Here is a 23,252-nt window from a genome sequence, read left to right on the forward strand (position 1 = left end):
ACGTCACTTCCGCAACGCTTCCTTCGCGGGGCTTTGTGGGTAGCCGACTGGGGTCTCCTGGCGACGACGATGGCGGGGGATGTGGGCGGTCGCAGCTGCACGGACTCGGAACTGCTGCTGCACCCGGAGCTGCTGTCCCAGGAGTTCCTTCTCCTTACTCTGGAGCAGGTTGGGCGCGCCGGATCGGAGGGCGGGCGGGTGGGCCTTCCCAGGTGAGGCGCTGGCACCCGAGCTTGCCTTAAGTAGCCCTCGGCAACCACGGACACTCTCGCCGGGTTTGTGTCACTCTCCACCCACACAGACCAGGCAGCTGTCCCCTCGCTCCCGCTCCTCGCCCCTTCTCCAAAAATGAGACGTCCGTAGAATATCAGGAATGCTTGGGAAATAGGGCTTATCTATCTGAGTCCCGATGGCTTGTAAAGAGGAGTCCCAGGCGACACCCCCTGCCTGTGTGTAAGCCCCGACCTGAGGAAGAAAGAAGTGGGGAAGGAGCGTGAAATAGACATGGAATGTAGAAATCATGGACTGTCAGGACTGGAAAGCATCTGAGAAACCGTCCATTCCACACCCTCTCTAATCGTTTAAAGATGATAAAAACAGTTCCAGAGAGATGAAGTGACTTGTTTAAGGTCACAACATCTGTAAATGGTACTTCCAGGAGGAGAATTCAGGGCTCCTGGCTGTCCATGTAGTGAGTGCTCTTTTCCAGCTGGTGTGGCCTCTGATAATAGGAGAAAAATGAGAAAGGAAAAAAGTGATGTTTTAAGTGATAGAGAATTACTGAAAGTTTCCTTGGGGTTTATGTAGCATATTTTGTTGTTTTCCCTATGGTTTTCCCCTTAATACCCTATGTTTGTTGAATTTCAAGTCCTCTTGCCAAGTAGAGCTTAATTATGTCAGTAAGTTTTTACCTGTGGTTCTCAAACTTTTTAGGTACTTAAGAATGAGTCGAGGGCTTGCTAAAACACAGATTGTTGGGCTCCGTCCCCAGTTTCTCGTTCAGTAGTTCCGGAGTATGGCCTGAAATTTTGCATTTTTAACCAGCTTGTTGCTGGCCCAGAGAGCACGCTTTGAGAACCACTGTCCTAAGGCAATACTTTCCAAAGTAATGGGCCTATGAATTCTCTGGGAATGTTGTCCAAGAGAATCCTGGGAGTTTCCCCAACTTCTGAGCGAGTACGGGGTAAAAATAGATTAGTCCACTATACGAAAGAAAAGTAAAATGTGCTTTTATTAGTTTTTGTTAGAGGATATAGGCTTGTCAGTGGTACTAAACACAAATGTTTTCAAGCCTGAGTTGAAATTGAAGAGCCTGTGATCTCATTTCCATTCTCATTTCTCCTTCTTAAATCCAAACTCTGTCTTCATGACTACTCCTGTGCTTATGCTGTGTTTTTCATGATGTCAAGAACAAATTGGAAAATGAGGAAGAATTTGGTGATTTAGATAGAGATGGTTGGACAATGACTGGAAGCTTACTTGAAAGGACCAGTGAAAATGGGGTGCAGGCTTTTCTAATGATGTACTGCTACTGTCGTCAGTACGGGAATAACAGTTTCTATTTGTGGTATTATTTGAAATCTTGGTAGTTAACTTCAATTTAGGAAGCACCAGATTAGAGAAGCACGAGAAATATAAGACAGACTGAGACCTTCATCCCACTAATCTGATCATGATAGTAACACTCAAGGTAGCTTATTGACAGAATGTGGTGATTGTTAATCATTGTTAGCTTTCTTTTGTCAACGGGCAGTCTCCCATTTTCAATCCCCTTTGTATATTAAGATAATTTTACTGGAAATGATCTTTCATGCTTGGTGTGTTGTCTGAGCAGTTGTGGACAGCAATCCCTGTCACACTGAGAAAATATGACCATTGTTTTTAAGATGAGGCTGAACCTAGTATCTACAGAATTTAACCTTTAACACTGTCTCTAAGTGCGCGTGTTATTGTGAAAATGGTTTTTTATAATTTGTTATTTAAGCAGTAATGTTTTACCATGTTAGGTAAAGTGGTTACTTATTAAAATTAAAAACGTTGTTTTGAAATTACTTTTGTTTCCTTTCCCGCAGAAGAACATAGCTGTTGAAACTGATGTAAGAGTAAACAAAGACAGTCTTACTGACCTTTATGTCCAACATGCAATACCATTGCCTCAGAGGGATTTGCCGAAGAATAGATGGGGGAAAATGATGGAAAAGAAAAGAGAACAACATGAGATTAAAAATGAGACTAAAAGGTACTTTTTGGTGGTTCTAGCTTTCAGTTTATCTTATATAACTAAAGTTATATATAAGTTATTGATTTTTCCTGAGATAAACTTAAGTAAAAAATTTATTTACTCAATAACTATCTATTGAGCACCAGGCACTGTGCGTATAGCGGTGAATAAAACTGACAAAATTCCCTGCTCATATTTTTGATGGGAGAACCATAACAACAGTTAAGATATGGTATTGTTATATAGTAATAAAGGCCAGGGAGAAAGATTACAATTTTTGGTAAATTGTCCAGGAAGATCTTAGTGAAAAATGACATTTTAGTAGAGAGCTGTAGGAAGAAGAGAACAAGCTAGCATTCCAGGCAGAATACGAGAGTCTGGATCTGCAATGTGCCCATCATATACCAGGAACAACAAAGCAGCTATCAGGGCTGGATGGAGAAGTAGGAAGAATGAGTTGTACTGGGGGCGAACGGGAGAGATTGTCAGATCATGTAAAGCTTTGTAAGTCATTGTAAGGACTTTGGCTGTACTCAGATGAGAAGCCACTAGAAGGTTTTAAGCAGAGTGGTGACATCATTAGATGTACATTTTGACAAGATGACTCTGGCTGCTGTCCCAAGAAGTGATTTAAGGTGTGTGGGGAAGGGAAGGGGTGTGTATAAGAGTGGAAGCAGGGAAACAAATTAGACGCCTGTACTGTAATCCAGGCAATAGATGGTGGCAGCTTTGACTACAATAGTAAATTTGGTGGGTTGGAGCATGCATGTATTTTGAAGATAGAGCTAATAGGATTTCCTGAATTTTGAGAAAAACGTCAAGTCAGGTAAAACTCTAAGGTCTTTGAATAATACACAAATGAAGGGCCTGTTAGCTAGCTTAAGTTATGCTATTTAAAATTATTTAATTTCAAAAAAAGTTTTATAAAACCACAAGCAAGTGATTTTTTCTTTTTTAAAGAAAATTACGTTTGATTAATCAGTGTTGTTGATTGGTTAATAAGTACAAAGTGTCCTAAGATCCTTAAGTGAACTCTTCTGTGTCTATTATATCTCAAGTGGATACTGTTGATCAATTAATATTTTTTTAGGGCCTTCTATTTGTAAGGCACTGTCATGGGCAATCCACTAGAAGCAGTGAGAGAAGACAGAGTAGGAGGGTAGGGGTAAAGGGGAGTATGTTCCTCTGAGTTTTAATCTCTGTTTTACAAACAAAAACTTAATGATTGAGATTATTCTCCAAGTATGAAGAATAGTCGAAGAATACATGTCTGCTCATTATCTTTTGGAAAATACACACACAGTCTGACCTTTGATCAAGAATGCATTTCAGATTGACCATTTTAGCTTGATGGTTACTTTACTTACTAGTACAGTCTATGTAGTGGTGTTAACTTTCATAAATATGGGTTACACTGCATATGGCTTTTAGTTTACTTTTGCTGTTATTCAGCCAGTATTTTCCTCTTGACCAGCACATTCAGGTATATTGTTCTAGTAAGCAAAACTTTATGTGCCGGTCATACTTTCCTTTGAAGCAATCTTCGTACACCTGTCTTGATTAGTCCCCCAAAATCATTTTGGAAAGGATCTTTGACTCTATTTTTTAAATTCACAATTGAATCAGAGCATTAAAACTGGAAGGATCCAAGAGATCATCTTGTATTGTTGAATTACTTATTATTTTATCTGTGGAGGAACTGAGATCCTGAGAAGTGCTATAACATGCCCAAGGTCACACAGAGCTAGGACCAGGTCCATAGCAACATAGTCCTGTGCTTTTCAAACTTTAATATGCCTCTTGAATCTTAGATTAAACAAGCTGTCAAGCCCTGCTCTCAGTCCCTGTTTCCCTTCTACAAAGGCAGTGGGTATACAGTGAGCTTACTTCTCATTTTCTACCAAATGATGTTCAGTGATGACCCAAGAATTGTTGAGTTTGGCCAACTGCCTAGGAATCTGGTTAAAAGGTGGGTTCTGATGTGTTAGTTCAGGTTGATGCCCCAGATTCTCCATTTCTTACAAGCTCCTAAGATACTGATGTTGCTGTGCTGGTGCTGCTGGTCCCTGGATCACACTTTGAGTGGCAGGGCTAAAATGTTCTTCCTGATAACTGGCTATCTCAGATTCTTTTAACATGTTTAATTAAAAGGGTTTTTTTTTAGGCCGAGAGCAGTGGCTCACGCCTATAATTCCAGCATGTTGGGAGGCTGAGGCGGGCGGATCACCCTGAGGTCAGGAGTTCAAGACCAGCCTGGCCAACGTGGTGAAACCCCGTCTCTACTAAAAATACAAAAATTAGCTGGGCATGGTGGCATGCACCTGTAATCCCAGCTACTCGGGAGGCTGAGGCAGGAGAATCACTTGAACCTGGGAGACAGAGGTTGCAGTGAGCCGAGATCGTGCCATCGCATGCCACCTTGGGCAACAAGAGTACAACTCTGTCTAAAAAAAAAATTTTTTTTTCAATTAATCTGTGATATAGATATTATCTGAGGTATAATAAGTAATAAGCAAATGAATGCTTGCATTATTAACCTTTACTATTAAGAGTGGAAATTAGCTTTCCAGAAGGTAGATATGAGACACTTGCCAAATTTTACAATTGAACTTGTACAAATGTCATAGTTACAATTAGTTTAGAAAATGTCTTGGCTTTAGAGACCTTTACTGAATGGAGTAGAATGCTGTGCCTCATTTGTAGATTGCTACTGTGGTAGTCTTGGTATAGTTTTATAGTTTATTATCCTTTTAAAATAATAACTGATTACATGGTTAAGATAACCCTATCAATAAGCTGGTGTTTGTTTTTTAACTAGGAAATCTCATTTTAAGTTCCAGGGCTAGATGGTTAATTGATATTTTAAAAATAGCTGCATGTTGTGTATACATTAAAGCTAACTTTGAATTTCTTGTACATAAATATTTTAAACTTTGAAATTAAACATTAGGAAATTCTTTCATTTCGAGTGGACATAGAAAATTTCATTTTTAATAGTCTCACTTAGATTAGTCTTATCAGAAAATCTCTTTGTTTACTGCTTATTTTAACTTGAATTCCAGTGAGCTGGTTTGCCATTCCAGATGGTATTTTTCAAGAGTGCATCTCTTTGATTTCAGGAGTAGCACTGTAGATGGGTTAAGGAAAAGACCCCTCATCGTATTTGATGGAAGTTCAACAAGTACAAGCATAAAAGTGAAAAAGACAGAGAATGGAGATAATGATCGACTGAAGCCTCCCCCTCAGGCAAGCTTTACCAGTAATGCCTTTAGAAAATTATCAAATTCCTCTTCGAGTGTTTCACCCCTAATTTTGTCTTCCAATTTGCCTATGAACAATAAAACGGAACACAATAATAATGACACTAAACAGAACCATGACTTAACGCATAGGAAAAGTCCTTCAGGCCCTGTGAAGTCGCCACCATTGTCCCCTGTTGGAACTACTCCAGTGAAGTTAAAGCGAGCTGCTCCTAAAGAAGAAGCAGAGGCCATGGTAAGTGTGGGGGTGGTTTCCACGCTGGTAAGTGGTCTGAATGAAACCTGAGCAGTCTGCCTCATGACGGGAGGTGGGTCGACTGTGCTACATTCTGTTCTTGAACCGTTTTGATGGTCTGTCTGATTTGTATAATACAACTTATTACTCCAGTACTTGAATCCTGGAATTTTAAAATCCAGGGTGATTAATGTTTTTAAAAGTTCACTCAAGTTATTTCTTCTTAAAATACGTAGAGAGAGGATCTGTTAGGCAGTTTTCCTAGATTTTTCTCATTTAGTTCCTTTAACTGTCTTGGAACTAAAACAGATAAATATTCCTTTATTAGCAAGGTTTAGAACATTAAGTAATTTGTCCAGGGTCACGCATTTATTAAGTAGCATTTGGGGCCTGACCTTAAGTCTGTCTGTTTGTGCATACATTAAAACCACACCAGACGCCAGAATCTTTTTAAGATTTACCACTTGCCTCGTGTACTGCTCAATTTACCTAGCTTTGTGGGGATAGCAGAAGTTGAGGAAATCTATTATGTTGTGCTCCACTATGTTGAATCATTTGGATGCTTGTTGGCACATTTGGTGCAGTTAACACAATGTATTAGAGTTTAATTTGTGAGATGATATATATATCTATATATAAAATATATATAGGCTCTTCAGAAAAGTGCTTTTACTTTTAAATACCTAGTAGTTTAATAGCCATTATTCCTGTAGAATACTTTGGCTTTATTATTATTATCATCTAATCATATGTCAAAGGGATTAAAACTCAGAAAATTCAAACATTCTAAAATAGTAGACACTGGAAAAAGAAAACCACCTGACTGGTCATGAGTTTTTTACTTTTATTTGTTCATTGAATCCTTTCAGTAACTCTATGAAGTAGGCATCTTCGTTATTCCTATTTCACAGATAAGGAAACAGAAACTTAGTAAATTTAAATAAGTTTGTCCAGAATTCCAGAGTTATTAGTAAGCCACCAGGCTGCGATTTGAATTTAGGTTTGTTTGATCCCAGGGCACACACTTCGGAGGCCATGCTTCCTCCATCCTCCTTTCAGCTACCTTTGTGGGAGAGAGGAGGAAGGTGTGGGATAAGAGTTAGAACAATATAGCCACATCTCAAATATTGCCATAAGGAGTAAGCCTCAGAGAATTTTTTTTTTTCCAAGCTCTTAAACAGCATTTCTCTACCCTACAAAATTTTACTCTTTTATAGATATGAGATATATATATAGAGAGAGAGAGAGCGTGAGAGAGCTATATGTAAAACACTAAGGATAAAAGATTCTTTTTTATGTATGCACACATATAAATCTTTTTCTTCTTATTAACATTTCCCATTGACTTTGTGTTTTTGTTGTGTTGTTGTTTGTTTTTTGAGACAGAGTCTCGCTCTGTCTCCCAGGCTGGAGTATAGTGGTGAGATATCAGCTTACTGCAACCTCTGCCTCCCAGGTTCAAGCAATCCTCCTGCCTCAGCCTCCCGAGTAGCTAGGATTATGGGCGCCTGCCACCACACCCAGCTAATTTTTTTTTTTTAATTTTTGTAGAGACAGGGTTTCACCAAACCTGTTGGCCAGGCTGGTCTCAAACTCCTGACCTCAAGTGATCCACCTGACTCGGCTGGGATTTCAGACGTGAGCCACCTGCCCAGCCTATTTGCATTGACTTTGGATTGTTAAATTGTAAAGTTGATGGAGGAGATGGGCTGGACAGGGAGAAAGCAGATCTGGAGCAGTCAGTGATTTTCAACTCTGATTGTATGTTAAGATCACTTGAGGAGCTTCCAAAAAAAAGCAAAAAGAAGTCAGAGCCTTATCCCCCTATGGATTCTGGTTTAATTGGTTCTGGGATAAGACCAGGCCTGGGGCATGTTTTTAAGTGCTCTTGAGTTATTCTAAACTACACACTTTTGAGAACCACAGAGCTAGAAAACTCACCCCGGTTTCTTTAAATATATTCCCACCAGATGGCAGCAGTGATCTTCCATTAATACATTAATAGTAAACCTTGGTTGTTTAAAATGTTCATTTTAGTTGTTTTCTGATATTTCTGCAAGTATAAACTGATTTCTGTTCATGTCTTTCAGAATAACCTGAAGCCCCCACAAGCAAAAAGGAAGATACAACATGTTACTTGGCCCTGAAGAAAAGTTTCCAAAAATGTAAATATACTGTAACTGTAGTTTTTCAAATATGTTCATATATATTGAAAATATTTGCAGAAATCCTGATTATTGTGGAATTTTCTTAAGAGGTTTCAAATAGGTTTAAAAAAATAAAGGATTTATTTTCCTTCCCTTCTTCCCTCCCTCCCTTCCTTTTTTAAAATTCTTGCCTGTCTTGCCCTGATTAGGAAAGAATATCTTTTTAAACCAATGGCTTAGTATATATCATTTATATTGACCCTACTGAAATCATTAGCTACAAGTGTGCTATAAAGCATCCATTGAATTGGCCAGGCGCAGTGGCTCACGCCTGTAATCCCAGCACTTTGAGAGACTGAGGTGGGCAGATCACCTGAGGTCAGGAGTTTGAGACCAGCCTGACCAACATGGAGAAACCCCGTCTCTACTAAAAAATACAAAATTAGCTGGGCATAGTGGTGCATGCCTGTAATCCCAGCTATTCGGGAGGCTGAGACAGGAGAATTGCTTGAACCCGGGAGGCGGAGGTTGCGGTGAGCCAAGATCGCGCCATTGCACTCCAGCCTGGGCAACAAGAGTGAAACCCCATCTCAAAAAAAAAAAAGCATTCAGTGAATTTTCGGAGTTACTCTCATTAGCCTTGTTCAGAGTCTTTGGGGGAAATTTGAGATTTTTGAGATTTTTTTTAAAAACTCAAATATTTTACTAGTTTGCCTGCCATTTTTATTTCTTTTACAAAGCAGAAGCATATAACAATTTATCACAGTATTTTAGTAAATATTGCAACATTCATTCTTAAAGGTTCACCAAGAAAAGCATGTTTGTAGTAGTGCTGGAAAACGATTCAGAATATACAGATAAAAATGCTGTTCTTTAATTGCTTACATTGCTTTTTCCCATAAAAAGCAAAAAGGAATCAGTGCTTGCTATTGCTCCTTTCCTTGAAGTCATAACAATTGATATATATATTGAGTTGACTGGTCGATTCTGTACCTGGCCCATCCTTTAGAATGTTCTTGTCATGTAGCAGTCCTACCTACTCTTTTCATGAGCAGTCTGTGATCTCACTCTGTGAGTTCAGCTATTACTCGCTCATGGGAGCTTAATCTTTTCAAAATGAAGTTGATTTAAAAAGTCTTCAGGCAGAGTAATCATGTTAGAGGTGGTATTCGATGGAAGAAAGTTTAGAGAATTAGGAGTGGGGGTAGAATTCTAGAATTTATAAGAGTCCAGGAAGCATAGCAGTCCGGGGCAAAAATTAGTGTAATATGGAGTAGGCAATAGAGGAGCTACTGGAGTCGGAAGTCACTGCAGAGTGCAACATAGGAAGATGGACTCCTAGCTTACATGAGATTCCCTGCAGCTGTAATATAGACAATTCCCACATGGCTGTTCCACACAGAATTACCTGCTAAGATTTTTTGTTTATTTTTGTTCGAGTGGTATTTTCACTCCAATTGTATAATGGAAATCAGTGGGAAGATAGGGTTTACCTTATATTCATGAGTTCTAGTTTCTACCGTTCTGCTATGTGTTTCTAAGCAAGAACAAAGGATACTTCATACTTTTTTCGTTATATGATTGATCTTCAAATTGGGATTTACCTTTTTCAATATGTTTTAAAGTAGTCTTGTTCCTCTTTTGATTTGTTAAACAAGCATTTTAGTTCAGCTATTGAATAGCCTTCCAAAAAATTAATTCAGCCTTGCAGGTAAGTACCATACTAAGACTTTAACCCAATAGTTTTTAATCATTCTGCCTTTATTCCAGACTGTAAATCTGTACACATAAGATAAAACATACTAAGTATTGCATAAATTGTTAACGTTACAGTAAATTGTTATCTGCAGGGCTGATAGACATAATGTTGGTGGGCAACTGTGATCCTATACATAAATATATGCAAAAGGAGATTTTAAAAGTACAGATTATAGAGTAGATTGACAAATTTTATTTTATATTCAGTTGTCCTTTCTGCTTCCATCTGTGTTTCTCTCTTAGTTGAGAGAGAGTTAGCCATTTGACGATTTTAAGTCAGTGGGAACTTATTTTTAGTTACTCAATAAAATTAATATTTTATTTGTATTTTAACTTACAGAGTAGGTTGGTAATAACAGCTGAACTGTGTAACATTGTTGCTTCAAATTGAAGTTTATATTATGAACATTCAGAATCAATGCTCATGTAGCAGCATATTATTGAGCTATTTTGAGTTTGAAATGTGGAGAAACGCTAAACCATGTACTATGTGTTAACATAATCCCACCTTCTTAGAGCTTTGTTCCTTCTGAAGGTGTATGGATACAGCTTGTCTTGAAATGTCTTTCTCCACATAATGAAGCATGCTGAATGCTGGGAATCTGGAGCAGCAGCCCTGGGAGCCCTATGTTTTGAAGTGTTTTGGTTTGCTTCAAAGGTTAGAAGAACTTGATATGTATGGCAGACAACTTCAGAATACTAGTTACTCACTAACATGAGGCGGGTAATGTTGCTCTTGATTCTATATTCCAGTAAAGCCAGCTTTTCTTATTATTGGAGTAGGCAAATGAATGGCATTAGAGTTAGTGGGTGGCTTGTAAGTTGTAGTTATAGGCACTTTACCACTTCCTGCCGTTAGCAGGCATCTTTGTTTTTTCTTCCTTTCCCTCTTTGTTCCTTCTTTTCCCTTTCTTCTTACACATTTTCTTTCTCTACTTTAATTCTCCTTCCTCCTTACTGTAGATCCCAAGCTTCTAGCTTAGGTTTGCAAGTCATATTGCTTGGCCCTCCTCATTCACTGAGAGGTGAAGATGGGCTGACCCCCTGTCCTCTTATATTTGAGGGATCATAGACTGCTGTGTGAATTCTGGAAAGTCTCAGGACCCTACAACACCAGGGCACTGAATGGCTTCTCAATGGCTGTAGAGACAGTACAGTTTTCCAAAGTAGCTTAATTCATCTGGACAGCTACCAGGCACTTTGGAAAGTTGGTTCAGTTACTACTGTGAGGCCATAATATATTTGCTAGTATTAAAATTCTTCAGAATTGGAATTACTATTTGAAATAATATTTTGGTTGACTTAAGTTTTGAGAGACAATTCTAAAATTGATCTAGAGACTCATTCAATAGCAATGTGACCTTTTAAAAACTTACATTAAGTAAAACTGCCAGTAGATTAAATCATATATATATATATATATATATGTGTAAGAGCTTCCTCTATTTACTACTGTTGAACTTCAGTAATTTTTAGAGGCTAAATAATGGTCAGAATGTTTTTAAGTGTGCTCTTTTATTACATGCTTGTGCAGGTTTTGTAATTCAGTACAGAAAAGTTTAACCTTGTACATTTTTGTATGTAAAAAGTCTTTTAAGTAGCCTTATCCTTATTTAAATAAACAGAATAAAATTACCTTGAGTAGGTCTGTTATTCTTATTAAAATGGAAAAATGCTCTGCAATGACTTGATCTGTTTTTATTTGAGTAAACCATTTTGGAAAGTATTCTTTATAGTACAACTTTCTATACCTGGATTGATTAAGATCAGATGTGATTCGAGTAGTCCAGCCATATCTTGTAGCCCTTCTTTGAATGAGAGGGTGGCTGGAGTGGTCTGGTGCTGGGATATCACGGTGCTACAGAGCCTGACATGTTGACTGTCACTACATGTTGAGGGATGGAAATAGAAGTCTCCGAACTTCCCATGTAATATTAAAGCTCTTAACAAAATGAGACAAACTAGAGATTCAGTTGTGAGATTTTATGTTAGAGTGATCTGAAAAAAAGTTAATTTCTAAACTGCTATCTTAATGTTATTATATTTGGAGACTGATGCTCTAAATTAAATAACTTGGAAAAACTCAGGTAACTTTCTACTTTGTCTTTTGTTTTGTTTTAGAGATGAGGTCTTGCTCTGTCGCCCAGAGTGTAGTGCAGTGGCATGATGATAGCTCACTGCAGCCTTGAACTCCTTGGCTCAAGCGGCCCTCCTGCTTCAGCCTCCTGTAGCTGGGACTACAGGCATGCACCACCACACCCAGCTTCTACTTTGTACTTAACACGTAGATTCTTCATTTTTTTTGTCTGGACAGAAGAGACAAAAATCTTATTTCCACTTAGATTGTTTTTACTAAAGTGCATTTTACTAACTAAAGTGCATCACTTTTTCAGTTGTTTAGTAACTTGATCATCTTATTGTGGAATAAAAAATAGAGATTTGAATTGCCTGTATATTTGTTGAGTACCTACTATGCTAGCTCTTTCTTGGGAATGAACAAGGCGGATTAAGTACTTGCTTTCGTAGAGAAAACAGACAAGTGAACCATGAAATCATGTGTAATTGTAATGGTAGAAAATAAAACAGGGTCAAGAAATGGCGAAGGATGAAGGAAGTAGGATGAGAAGCTAGTTTAAATACAGTGGTTAGGAAAGGCCTCTGAAGATACTATGTTTTGAAGAGAGCTTGCCTAAGGCGTAGCTATGGAAAGCTTTCAGGAGAAGCATTCTACATGTGTCCAATTTTAGACGGCTGCGTACTCCTCCCATCAAGGCTGGAGTCAGCTTCCCACCACTTGTATGTGGACCTGGCCTTGTAACTTGCTTTGATCAAGTGAATGCTTCTACTCTTACACTTGGACCTCTGCTTGCAGGCATGTGAAAAAGCCCAGGCATACCCACTGGAAATACATGGCTCACCCAACACCCAACAGCCAGCACTAACTGCCAGACATGTGACCACTAGTCACCTATCCCCCCCGGTCTAGCTGCCGGCTGACTAAAGCTGCATGATGAGCTTCCTGGTGGGATCAGTCCAAATTGATGACTCTCAGAATCATGAGTCAATAAAATGGGAGTTGCATAAAGCCATTAAGTGTTGGGGGTAGTTTGCTACCCAGCAGTAGGTAACAGGTCCCAGACAAGGACAAAACATGAAAGCCCTAAGGTTTACTAGGTTCTTAGAACAGAAAGACTGGTGTGGCTCAAGTGAATGAAAACAGGGGCAGTGGTAGTATAAAATGAAGTCAAAGAAGGTAGGCAGGAGCCAGATGATGTATGAATGTAGGACTTTGGATTTGATTCTAATACCAATTGGAAGCTGTCTGTTAACTCTGTTGAGACTTAACCAAGCATTCAGTTTAATCAAAAATAGACTAGTTGAGTAAGTCTATAATAGCCCTATCTTTTATCCTCAAGTAAAATTAGCCAAGTTTTGTTTTCTTTTTTAATCTTCAGGTAAATAGTTTAAAACTTACTTCTTTGACTAACAGTTAAACCTTTAGGAGACTGTAAAATGCTTTACCAGTTATGGTGAAAGACAAATGCTTTTCATAAACATAAAACCATCCTATCTTTCGAAGCCTTCTTTTATGTCTGTTCTGCCTGGCTATATAAGTTTTCAAAATAAACTTTTAAAAAATAAACTAGGACAGTTAGATTTCTGGAGAAAGTGCCACAGTAGTACAAATTTTTAACATGCCCCACACTGTTTCCCTGCTAACATACATTCGTATGGTACCTTTGTTGAAATGACTCATTGTTGACTAAAGTTGTTAATTTTTTTCGATTTTCTGAGTTTTTCCCTAATACCCTTTTACTGTTCCAGGATCCTACCCAGGATACCATGTTATTTAGTTGTCATGTCATGTTAGGCTTCTCTTGGATGTGACAGTTTCTCAGAGTTTCCTTGTTTTTGATGACTTGACAGTTTTGAAGAGTAATGGTCAGGTAAATACCTGGAGAATGTTCCTCAATTGGGATTTTTCTGTTTTTCTCATGACTAGACTGGGGCTATGTGTTTTGCGGGGAAGACTACAGAGGTAAATTGCCATTTTCATCACATTATTTTGAGGACACATGCTGTAAACATGATACTACTTTTGAGGTTAACCTTAACCTCATTTGGCCGACATAGTGTTTGTCATTTTTTTCCACTATAGTTATTGCTTTTCCCTTCTAAATGTCATTTTTGCCCACTGCCCTCCCCCCCACCAAAAAAAAAGGTTATTTCTGTTTCCCCTTTTCATACATACTGTGCTCTTTGGAAGAAACTCACTTAAGGAATGCAGAGTTACTTTGCTGGTGAAGTACCTAAATTATTTGAAATTCTGCACAGGAGACTTAACTATTCTCTACCATTAATTTTATTCAATGATTTATGTCAGTATGACTCATGGATACTTATTTTATATTTTGGGTTAAAGTCTAATGTGTGTTTTTGTTTTGTTTTGTTTTTTAACTCCAGTTCTTTCTGCTTTGGCCATTGAAAGCTCTTTCAGTTCTCTCCCGTTTCCCTGTGACTTATCCCATCATTGCGTTTTCTTTGAACACATCCTTTCTGGTACTATAGGATGCTCTAGTGTCATTTTGTATATTTCTTGCCCAAGCCCTAGAATGAGCCATTTCTCTAAGGAGCCTTTGCTCCTTTTATTAAAAACTGAGATCTGGGTACTAAGTATGCTGATTGCTACTGGGGTGTCATTGTTTTTAGGCCTCCTCAACTGACAGAGCAAGGAAATATATGTACATATATTAACCCCTATAGGTGTACATTTCTATAGATATTTCTATATTTAGCCATCTGTATCTATAGTAACTAAAACATGAGTTCATACTATGTCTCTGACTCTAATCTATTACCATATTGATCATTCCAGACTTCCCTTGCATGTCTGGAACCTCCCACTCCAACAGTGAGAAACATGGCTCCTACCAACCACCATCCATTTACTTAATTGTTCAATTCCAGTACACATGTATAGAGGTTGCAGAATTGTTAGCCTGTACCCATGTGAAAAATGACTTTATCAGCTAGATGAGAGTGATTATGTTCATTCCTTTTGCCTTTAATCTTAAAGACTCCACTCATTTCTAATGTTGCTTAAGTCATGTCATTTAAGATCATTTCACAGTTTTAATGAAAAAGAATGTCAAATAGACTTTTCTCTATTAACAACAACAAAATAAATCCCTAGACAAACATCCATTCAACAGTTTTAAGGTGTCTGTGCTTAGGCTCTAAATAAGGAAATGGAGTAAATAAAACATGGTCCCTGTCCTCAAAGGCCTTTTCTTCTTTGGGTTTTGTTGTTGTTGTTGTTGTTGTTGTTGTTTTCGTTTTTTTTTTTGAGATGCAGTCTCGCTCTGTCGCCCAGGCTGGAGTACAGTGGCAGGATCTCGGCCCACTGCAACCTCTGCCTCCCGGGTTCAAGCGATTCTCCTGCCTCAGCCTCCCAAGTAGCTGGGACTATAGGTGCACACCACCACGCCCGGCTAATTTTTTGTATTTTTAGTGTAGACGGTTTCACCATGTTAGCCAGGATGGTCTCGATCTTCTGACCTTGTGATCTGCCCGCCTCGGCCTCCCAAAGTGCTGGGATTACAGGCGTGAGCCACCATGCCCGGCTGGGCCTTTCCTTCTTCTTAATCCCAGTTGTTCAATCTAGATAAAAATTTGAGAAGGAATCTGAAGAACATTTAACAATTAAAGTCACAGTATTCTGTGCACTAGGTAGTTTACTAGTTACATTTTTTTAATTCCTTGAAGCGTAGAGAAACCCATCAAAAACAAACGACTGGATTTTTCTTGTAGAAGATCCTCTCTGTCTTAGTCCATTTTCTCTCCCTATAACAGAATACCACAGATTAGGTAATTGATAAAGACCAGTTTATTTGGCTCACAGTTCTAGAGGTCCAAGAGCATGGCACTGGCACCTGGTGAGGGTTATCCCATGGCAGAAGGCAGAAAGACAGCAGCGAGTATGCAAAGCACAGAAGAACTTGGACTGAACTCATCTTTCTTTTTTTTAATCAAGAAATCACTTTCATAATAACTGCCCTTGTGATAATGGTATTAATCCATTCATGAGGACAGAGTCCTCATGGCCTAATCTCTTCTTTAAGGCCCTATCTCTTAATACTGTTTCTATGGCAATTAAGTTTTCAACACATGAACTTTTGGGGGAGACATTCAAACCATAGCACCCTCAGAACGTAGTGAGTAAAATGCATAAATGCTAATAGATGTCAGGAATGAAGTCAGTCTGCTCTTATTTTTATAATGGAGTTCTAGTCTCAATTTTTTTTTCTTTTTCACTGAAAGGTCACTACATACATTTTGGCATGTATGTCACCTGGACATTTCCTTCTAAGTGTTTAAAAACTCATGTATTTAGAGATGGCACTTACCCCATCTTCATCTCTCTGTGTAAGAAAAAAGCTCATGTTTTAGGGGACAGTGGGCTAGGAGTCAAGATTTCTGATTTCTAGCGTGTTGGCCTCTTTGCAGTCTCGAGTAAGCTTTATTCTTCTGGGTTTCCACTTCCTCCTTTGCAAAGCAGATGGATTTCACTCTTATGCTTAAGACTCTTCCAGATCTTCTTTCTTGATATTTCTAGAATTAACCTTATGCTTATCCCTGAGCCTCTGTAATCTGTCATTTAATAACTAGGCAGAAAATGAGAGGTGCCCTCAAGTCTGAATGGGCATCACTAAAAATGATTGAGAATTGAGTATATATTTTAAGTTCCTAAAGTAATATGATTAAGTGATATGCAAGTTAATATAACTTTTATTTTGCTTTAATATAACTAGTTTTACAAAGTCTTGTCCAAAGGAATTAGGGTTTATTTATTGGGCTGACTTAAAGACTTGAGGGCAGCCCTCTGCTTACAAATTGGATAGTGTCTAGTTGTAGCAAGTCCACGACGTTCAATACATATACCTCGGGCTTCGTTTTTGTGATCACAAGGATTTCTTTGCTAGTTTCTAAAGTTCTGCTCTACTAACACCACTGAGTTCTTTTGCAGGCATTTCTCTAAAGTTTTTGCAGAGATAAAGCTTTCACTAAGGGCAATATTGAGGGAGTAGTAACCATTGTAGTTCCAGGGCACACTGCACCACAGCAGATAGATTTAATGAGTTTCTTGCCTTGTTTATGGTTCATGTAGAATGATTGCCTCATCAGTGAAACTGTGTCTTTCACTTACTTCAGTGACTAAATTTTCATTGTTCTGGTTGAGGGTAGACCAGTTCTATTAAGCATTTTATAATACCCTGGCCGGATGTGGTGGCTCACGCCTGTAATCCCAGCACTGTGGGAGGCCGAGGTGGGCTGGTAACTTGAGGTCAGGAGTTCGAGACCAGCCTGGCCAACATGGTGAAACCCTATCACTATTGAAAATACAAAAGGTCAGCCGGGAATGGTGGCAGGTGCCTGTAATCCCAGCTATTCGGGAGGCTTAAGCAAGAGACTCAACTGAACCCTGGAGGCAGAGGTTGCAGTGAACCCTGATGGCACCATTGCACTCCAACCTGGGCGACAACAGCAAAACTCCATCTCAAAAAAAATTAAAAAGAATTTTATAATATCCTAAATATTAAATATTATTACAAAGTTTAAGTATGTAATTTATTCTACAAGATAGTTGTGCATTTAAATTAAAGCTTAAGCCAATGAAATAGAGGTAATCGATGTAAATCTTAACATTGTAGAATGTGTAACAAAGTAGAAGTAACTAATACAATATTTTTAATTAGGTTTTTCATTTGCTAAACATTAGAGAAAAAGGCTTGCCCTTCTTAAATGGAAGGAGCAATTGTGCTGGGGAAAAAAATGGGTTTTTTAAACATAAAAGCACAGAAGAGCTCACAGGCTAAGAGCCAGCAAGAACCCAGAGAAGCAGGCAATTTTGTTTGATGCTCTGTTGAAACTCAGCTGTAGTTTAGGTGACTGTAATGTAAGGGAGAGAGAAGACAAATCTCTAAGTGCTCCAAGAGGGGAACCTAATAGGTATGACCTCAAAAAACACCACCACAAATAAGTGTGAATTAGAAATACGTCTTTCCTTTTCATGGATGGAGGGAGGGAAGAAAAAGAAGGAGAAGGAAGGAAGGAAGAATAGGAAAGGGAAGGGACACAGTGGGGTGGAGGCAGGCAAGCCGACTCTCATACAGACTTGTAGCTAAGATTTACATCCCCAGGAAGGTGAAAGTAACTCTGGAAATGACTGGGAAGGTGTCTGGTAAAGACAATGACAATCGTCTCTGCAGGAAGACATCCTTATTCTAAGTCTCAAGAAACACCCCAGATAACTTTTTAAAGGTAGTGATTAACACAAGTCAGAGTTATCCTTGCATACAAGAAAACAGTGGACCCAGTGTGGGCTGCAACAGAAACATCAGGCAGTAGAGACTGACCCCCAACGGTTTCACATATTGTAATAATCAAGTAAAGATCAAACAAGTTGGCTTGCTGTTTAATGAAAAAAAAGACAAGCTTTAAAGTAACTCAAAGTGTACTCAAGTGAACTCAAGTTCAAAGTGTAACATATTTTAAACTTTTAAAATTTTTATTGAGTTAGAATGCTGTAAAGTTAGAAAAGTTCTAAGTTATATAGCTCAGGAGAAAAAATGTATGTGTGTGTGTGTGTGTGTGTGTGTGTGTGTGTGTATCACTACCCAGATCAAGATACACAGTACAGCACAGGTGGCAGGTTTTTGTGTAAAGGTCCAGATAGTAAAAAATTGCCAGCAAACCAATGCATAAATGAACATACATGGCTGTGTTTGAATAAAATTTTTTTGTTAAGAAAACAGACCAGGTGTGATGACTCATGGGGGGAATCACTTGAGCCCAGGAGTTTGAGACCAGCCTAGACAACATAGTGAGACCTCATCTCTACAAAAAAAAATTTAAAAAATAGTCAGGCATCAGCCAGGTGTGGTGGCTCACACCTGTAATCCCAGCAATTTTGGGAGGTCGAGATGGGTGGATCACCTGAGGTCAGGAGTTCAAGACGAGCCTGGCCAACATGGTGAAACCCTGTCTCTACTAAAAATACAAAAATGAGCTGGGCGTGGTGGCAGGCGCCTGTAATCCCAGCTACTCGGGAGGCTGAGGCAGGAGAATCACTTGAACCTAGGAGGCAGAGGTTACAGTGAGCCAGGATCATGCCACTGCACTACAGCCTGGGTGACAGAGCGAAACTCCATCTCAAAACGACAACAAAACACACAGGCACACACACACAGCCACGCATGGTGGTGCATGCCTGTAGCCCCAGCTACCTGAGAGGCTGAGGTGGGAAGATCACTTGAGCCCAGAAGTTCAAGGTTACGGTGAGCTGTGATCATGCCACTGCACTCCAGCCTGGGCAACAGAGCGAGATCCTGTCTTAAAAAAATAAAATAGGAAAGAAAACAGGCAGTTGGCAGAATTTAGCCCAGGGACCATAGTTTACAACCCTGATACAGAATATTCCAACATCTCATTGGTTTAGTTTTGCCTGTTGACATTTGTTTTGTGTACTTTTGTATAGGTATGTTTAATTTCCCAATTTAATAAAAAGTCTTAATCATATAGCTATATTATTTTACATCTAGCCAGAGTTTTTTCATTATCTTTGGCATTCAGCATTTTGAATGTAATATGTCTGGGTATGGTCTCTGCATTTATCTTACTTTGAGTTTATTGAGCTTCTTGAATATGTAGATTAATATTTTTCATCAAATTTGGGTCCTTTTTCAACAATTAACTCTTTTTTTCTTTTTCTAAGAAGGTCTAACTATGTTGTGCAGGCTGGAGTGCAGTGGCTGTTCACAGGTGCTGTTTTCTCACACTGCAGCCTCAAACTCCTAGACTCAAGCAATTCTCTCACCTCAGCCTCCTGAGTAGCTGGGACAACAGGCGCATGCCACTGCACCTGGCTAGTCATGAACTCTGAAAAATATTTTCTCCTGTTCTTTTTTCTCTCTCCTAGCCTTCTAGTCCTTCCATTACACATATGTTGGTATGCTTAATGGTTTCTCACATTTCTCTGAGCCTGTTTTCATTTCTCTTCACTCTTTTTTCTGTTTTTCAGATAGTATAATTTCTGTTGTTCCATCTTCAAGTTCACTGGTTTTCTTCTCCCAACTCAAATCTACTATTGAGCCCCTCTAGTGAATTTTTCATTTCATTTAGTATACTTTTCAACTTCAGAATTCCATTTGATTTATTAAAAATAATTTTTATCTCTTTATTGGTTTGTTTGGTGAGTAAAGTCATCTCTTGGTATCTGTGGGGGATTAATTCCAGGACCCCCTACAAATACCAAACTCCATGGATGCTCAAGTCTCTTATATAAAATGGCATAGAATTTGCATATAACCTATTCACATCATTCTGTATACTTTAAATAAATCTCTAGATTACTTATAATAATACCTAATACAATGCCTACACATCACTTCATTTGCATGGATTCAACATAGTACTCAGCATGTAGAAAATCCAAGTTTTGCTTTTTGGAACTGTGTCAACTTTTTTTTTTCCTAAATACTTTTGATCCACAGTTGGTTGAATCCACAGATGAGGAATCCATGGATATGGAGGACCACCTGTAATTGTTCTCTTACCTTCCTTTTTTAAATATGATTTCCTTTAGTTCTTTGAACAAACATGTTTATATGTTCAGCCAGTGTTTGGTCAGAGGTTCTGCTTAAGCACTTTGAGCTAATAAGATTTCTGCTCTTTGCTGATGGATCTGTGTATGCCTTAGAGAATGCTTTCAAGTTTGTTTCACATCTGATTGCTCCTAAGTGGATACAGCCCAGTCCATACATATTTCCCGAACCTCAAGGATAAACCAGATTCCAGGAGGGCTCTTCTTGGCTATCTCTTTCTCTGGTTTTCTGTGTTAAACTTCTGGCTGGTCTGTCATTTTGCTTTTTGCTACTAATAGCATGGAGTTACCAGCCCCTTCCTTAATGGCTCACTGGCAAGATGTCTTAGAGTTTTTGACTATCCCCTTAGGCAAAGATTTCTCGTTCTCCATACCAAATACCAGTCCCCTTGGGCATAACTGCTGAGTTACCAGTCTCAGAGCCTGGATCTCCTCTGGGGCTGGACAGCGGCCTGCTTCTCCAGGAGTGACATCCCTTCTCTGTGAGTGGGTTGATAGCCGCTGGTCTTCTCAGATTGCCCCTCCCAATGTGGAGCCTCCGCACTAAGCAGGCTAGGGTAGGGGCAATTGGAGCTCTATGATTCTCAGCCTGTCGCACCTGGGGCAAAGCCCTAGACTGGTAGCTGGAGGAAGAGAGACCCCTTAATTTTTGGCTGCATTGGTCCAGAGTAGAGTTTGTCACATGAAGCTGGGGAGTGGAGATGGGATAAGATGAGGCTGTGGCTCAAATGCCACAGAATCACTGTTCTTTCTAAGATTTAGTAGTGGATTTTCCTGAATGAATGTTTATTTGTTGTATGCTTCTGGGGAAATTTTCAGAGACTTTGTGTTGTGTGGTTTATATACAAGTAATTTCCTTCAGTAGGAAGAGGGTCAGTCAGCTAAGCCCTGCAAACCACTATCCGTAAAGTCCTGTCAATCAATGCTTTTAGCCTTGGCTGGGCTGCTTGGAGTCTGGCCTAAATATACACGGTTCAGTTGTCAGCCAGAAATTTCTAAGTTCATGCAACGAACTTGGGGCTCTCCTTTTCAGGATTTTCTTCCTCACTTTCCAGAGGCTGTTTGTCCCAAACTCTGGCCTCTGGTTCCTCAGGCCAGTAAGACTGCAGTTTCCTAACAGTTTTAAATCCCTGGCTGGGGCCTGCCATTGGATAAAAGGCCGAAACAGGAAAATCACCCAGTGTCATTCTCTTCTTCCAAGTATCTACCCCCCTCCAATATCTGCCTGCTTTGGATTGTGCTCCAGTGTTCTCAACAATTAAATAAATATTTTGTCCGGAATGACTGTTAATTTGGAGGAGAATTAGTCCAATTGGAGCTATTTACTAGAAGTGGAATTCCCCCTAACCATTAATTTTAGAATGGGTAATTTAAGGTTGGAAGAGTCTGTGGTTTTAATGAGGAACAAGTAAGATGTTCCAAAATGAAATTTGGAGTGCTTTTACTTTTATATTATGAAGTAGAAAACAGCAAAACAACTAACAAGGGATGAAATTATTCTTTTTAAGCAAAACCTCAAGTCAACTATAAATCCAAAAGACTCATTCCAGACATTATCAAACATTCTAACAGTGACTACCACTCAGATTAAGAAACTGATTTCACATATGCTCAGCATATATCAGACTTGATTTCCACCAAATTTTTCTGTTGCTCAGCGTATCATTTTATTATATTGCATTGTCTTAGAAAACTAAGGACAAAAAGGTCACTGATGCTCCCATTCTAAAGAGAACTGTGCAATGTTCTATCCCATACATTGGCTCCATGCTTCCCAACTGTATACTGCTATCTGAGATTATTTCACAGACTACTGCCACACTAGTAGCTCAGAATGTTATTTTTACTGTAATGACTGTGCTGTGTGTCTCTCCTGCTTTACTGCCCTTTTCAGAAACACTGAAGGCTCCCAGTGTGCCCTCAATTGCGAGGGTGTTGAGAACATAAAGATGAACAGGATGTCATCTCTGGCCTCAAGTTGCTTATGTCCTTGTGCAATCTTTCACTTTATGGAAGTCGGTGTAAGATGTGGATCCTTAACACTGGGACAGAGCTGATAAGCTCTGCCAAGAAAAATGACCTGAAAATTGGCTTCACTGTCAGTTTATGTTACTGTGTCAAATGTAGAGGATTCCATTCCAAGAGAAAGAGTATGGGAAAGACAGAGAAGGTAGCCGGGTGCGGTGGCTCATGCCTATAATCCCAGCACTTTGGGGGACCGAGGCAGGTGGATCACCTGAGGTCAGGAGTTCGAGACCAGCCTAACATGGTGAAACCCCATCTCTACTAAAAATACAAAAATTAGCTGGGCATAGTGGTGGGCGCCTGTAATCCCAGCTACTCAGGAGACTGAGGCAGGAGACTCGCTTGAACGCGGGAAGCGGAAGTTGCAGTGAGCTAAGATTATGCCATTGCACTTTAGCCTGGGTGACAGAGCGAGACTCTGTCTCAAAAAAAAAAAAAAAAAAGAAGGTAGCAAGGAAGAGGTGCCTGGTGCTGACTGAAGGCTTTTTTTTTTGAGACAGAGTCTCTTTGTCTCCCAGGCTGGAGTTCAGTAGTGCCATCTCGGCTCACTGCAAGCTGTGCCTCCCAGGTTCACACCATTCTCCTGCCTCAGCCTCCCGAGTAGCCCGAGTAGCTGGGACTACAGGCGCCCGCCACCAATGCCCGGCTAATTTTTTGTATTTTTAGTAGAGTCGGGGTTTCACCGTGTTAGCCAGGATGGTCTCGATCTCCTGACCTCGTGATCCACCCGCCTCAGCCTCCCAAAGTGTTGGGATTACAGGCATGAGCCACCACGCCCAGCCGAAGGCTTCCTTTAAAGGGGGTGATGCTATTCCAGTTGGCAATGCCCCAGGCCATTGGAACTGCACTTCATACAGTGACCATGGGACCATGCAATAAAGTGTTACTTAGACTCAGTGCTTCAGCCTTTAATCATGATTTCACACACTGTGCCTGGCAAAAG

The 23,252-nt window shown here is 39.5% G+C and overlaps 1 protein-coding gene across 7 annotated transcripts; it reads left to right on the forward strand.

Moving 5' to 3' along the window:
* C12H2orf49 (chromosome 12 C2orf49 homolog) lies at nt 1-23,247 on the forward strand. Of its 7 annotated transcripts, none has more exons than XM_054476623.2 (6): nt 14-168; nt 2,073-2,239; nt 5,341-5,467; nt 5,594-5,716; nt 7,807-7,881; nt 11,743-12,065. In XM_054476623.2, the coding sequence occupies exons 1-5, from the start codon at nt 70-72 to the stop codon at nt 7,861-7,863; spliced, it is 573 nt and encodes a 190-aa protein (XP_054332598.1). In that variant the 5' UTR covers nt 14-69; the 3' UTR covers nt 7,864-7,881; nt 11,743-12,065. The 7 variants fall into 7 exon arrangements, with proteins under 7 accessions (XP_054332592.1, XP_054332601.1, XP_054332598.1 ...); XM_054476621.2 differs by lacking the exon at nt 11,743-12,065 and adding an exon at nt 10,157-11,253; XM_054476622.2 differs by lacking the exon at nt 11,743-12,065 and adding an exon at nt 22,179-23,247 and having other exon boundaries at nt 39-168.
* The last annotated feature ends 5 nt before the right edge of the window (nt 23,248-23,252 follow it).

This window comes from Pongo pygmaeus, chromosome 12 (genome assembly GCF_028885625.2).
Source record: "Pongo pygmaeus isolate AG05252 chromosome 12, NHGRI_mPonPyg2-v2.0_pri, whole genome shotgun sequence".
In the NCBI taxonomy this organism is placed as follows: domain Eukaryota; kingdom Metazoa; phylum Chordata; class Mammalia; order Primates; family Hominidae; genus Pongo; species Pongo pygmaeus.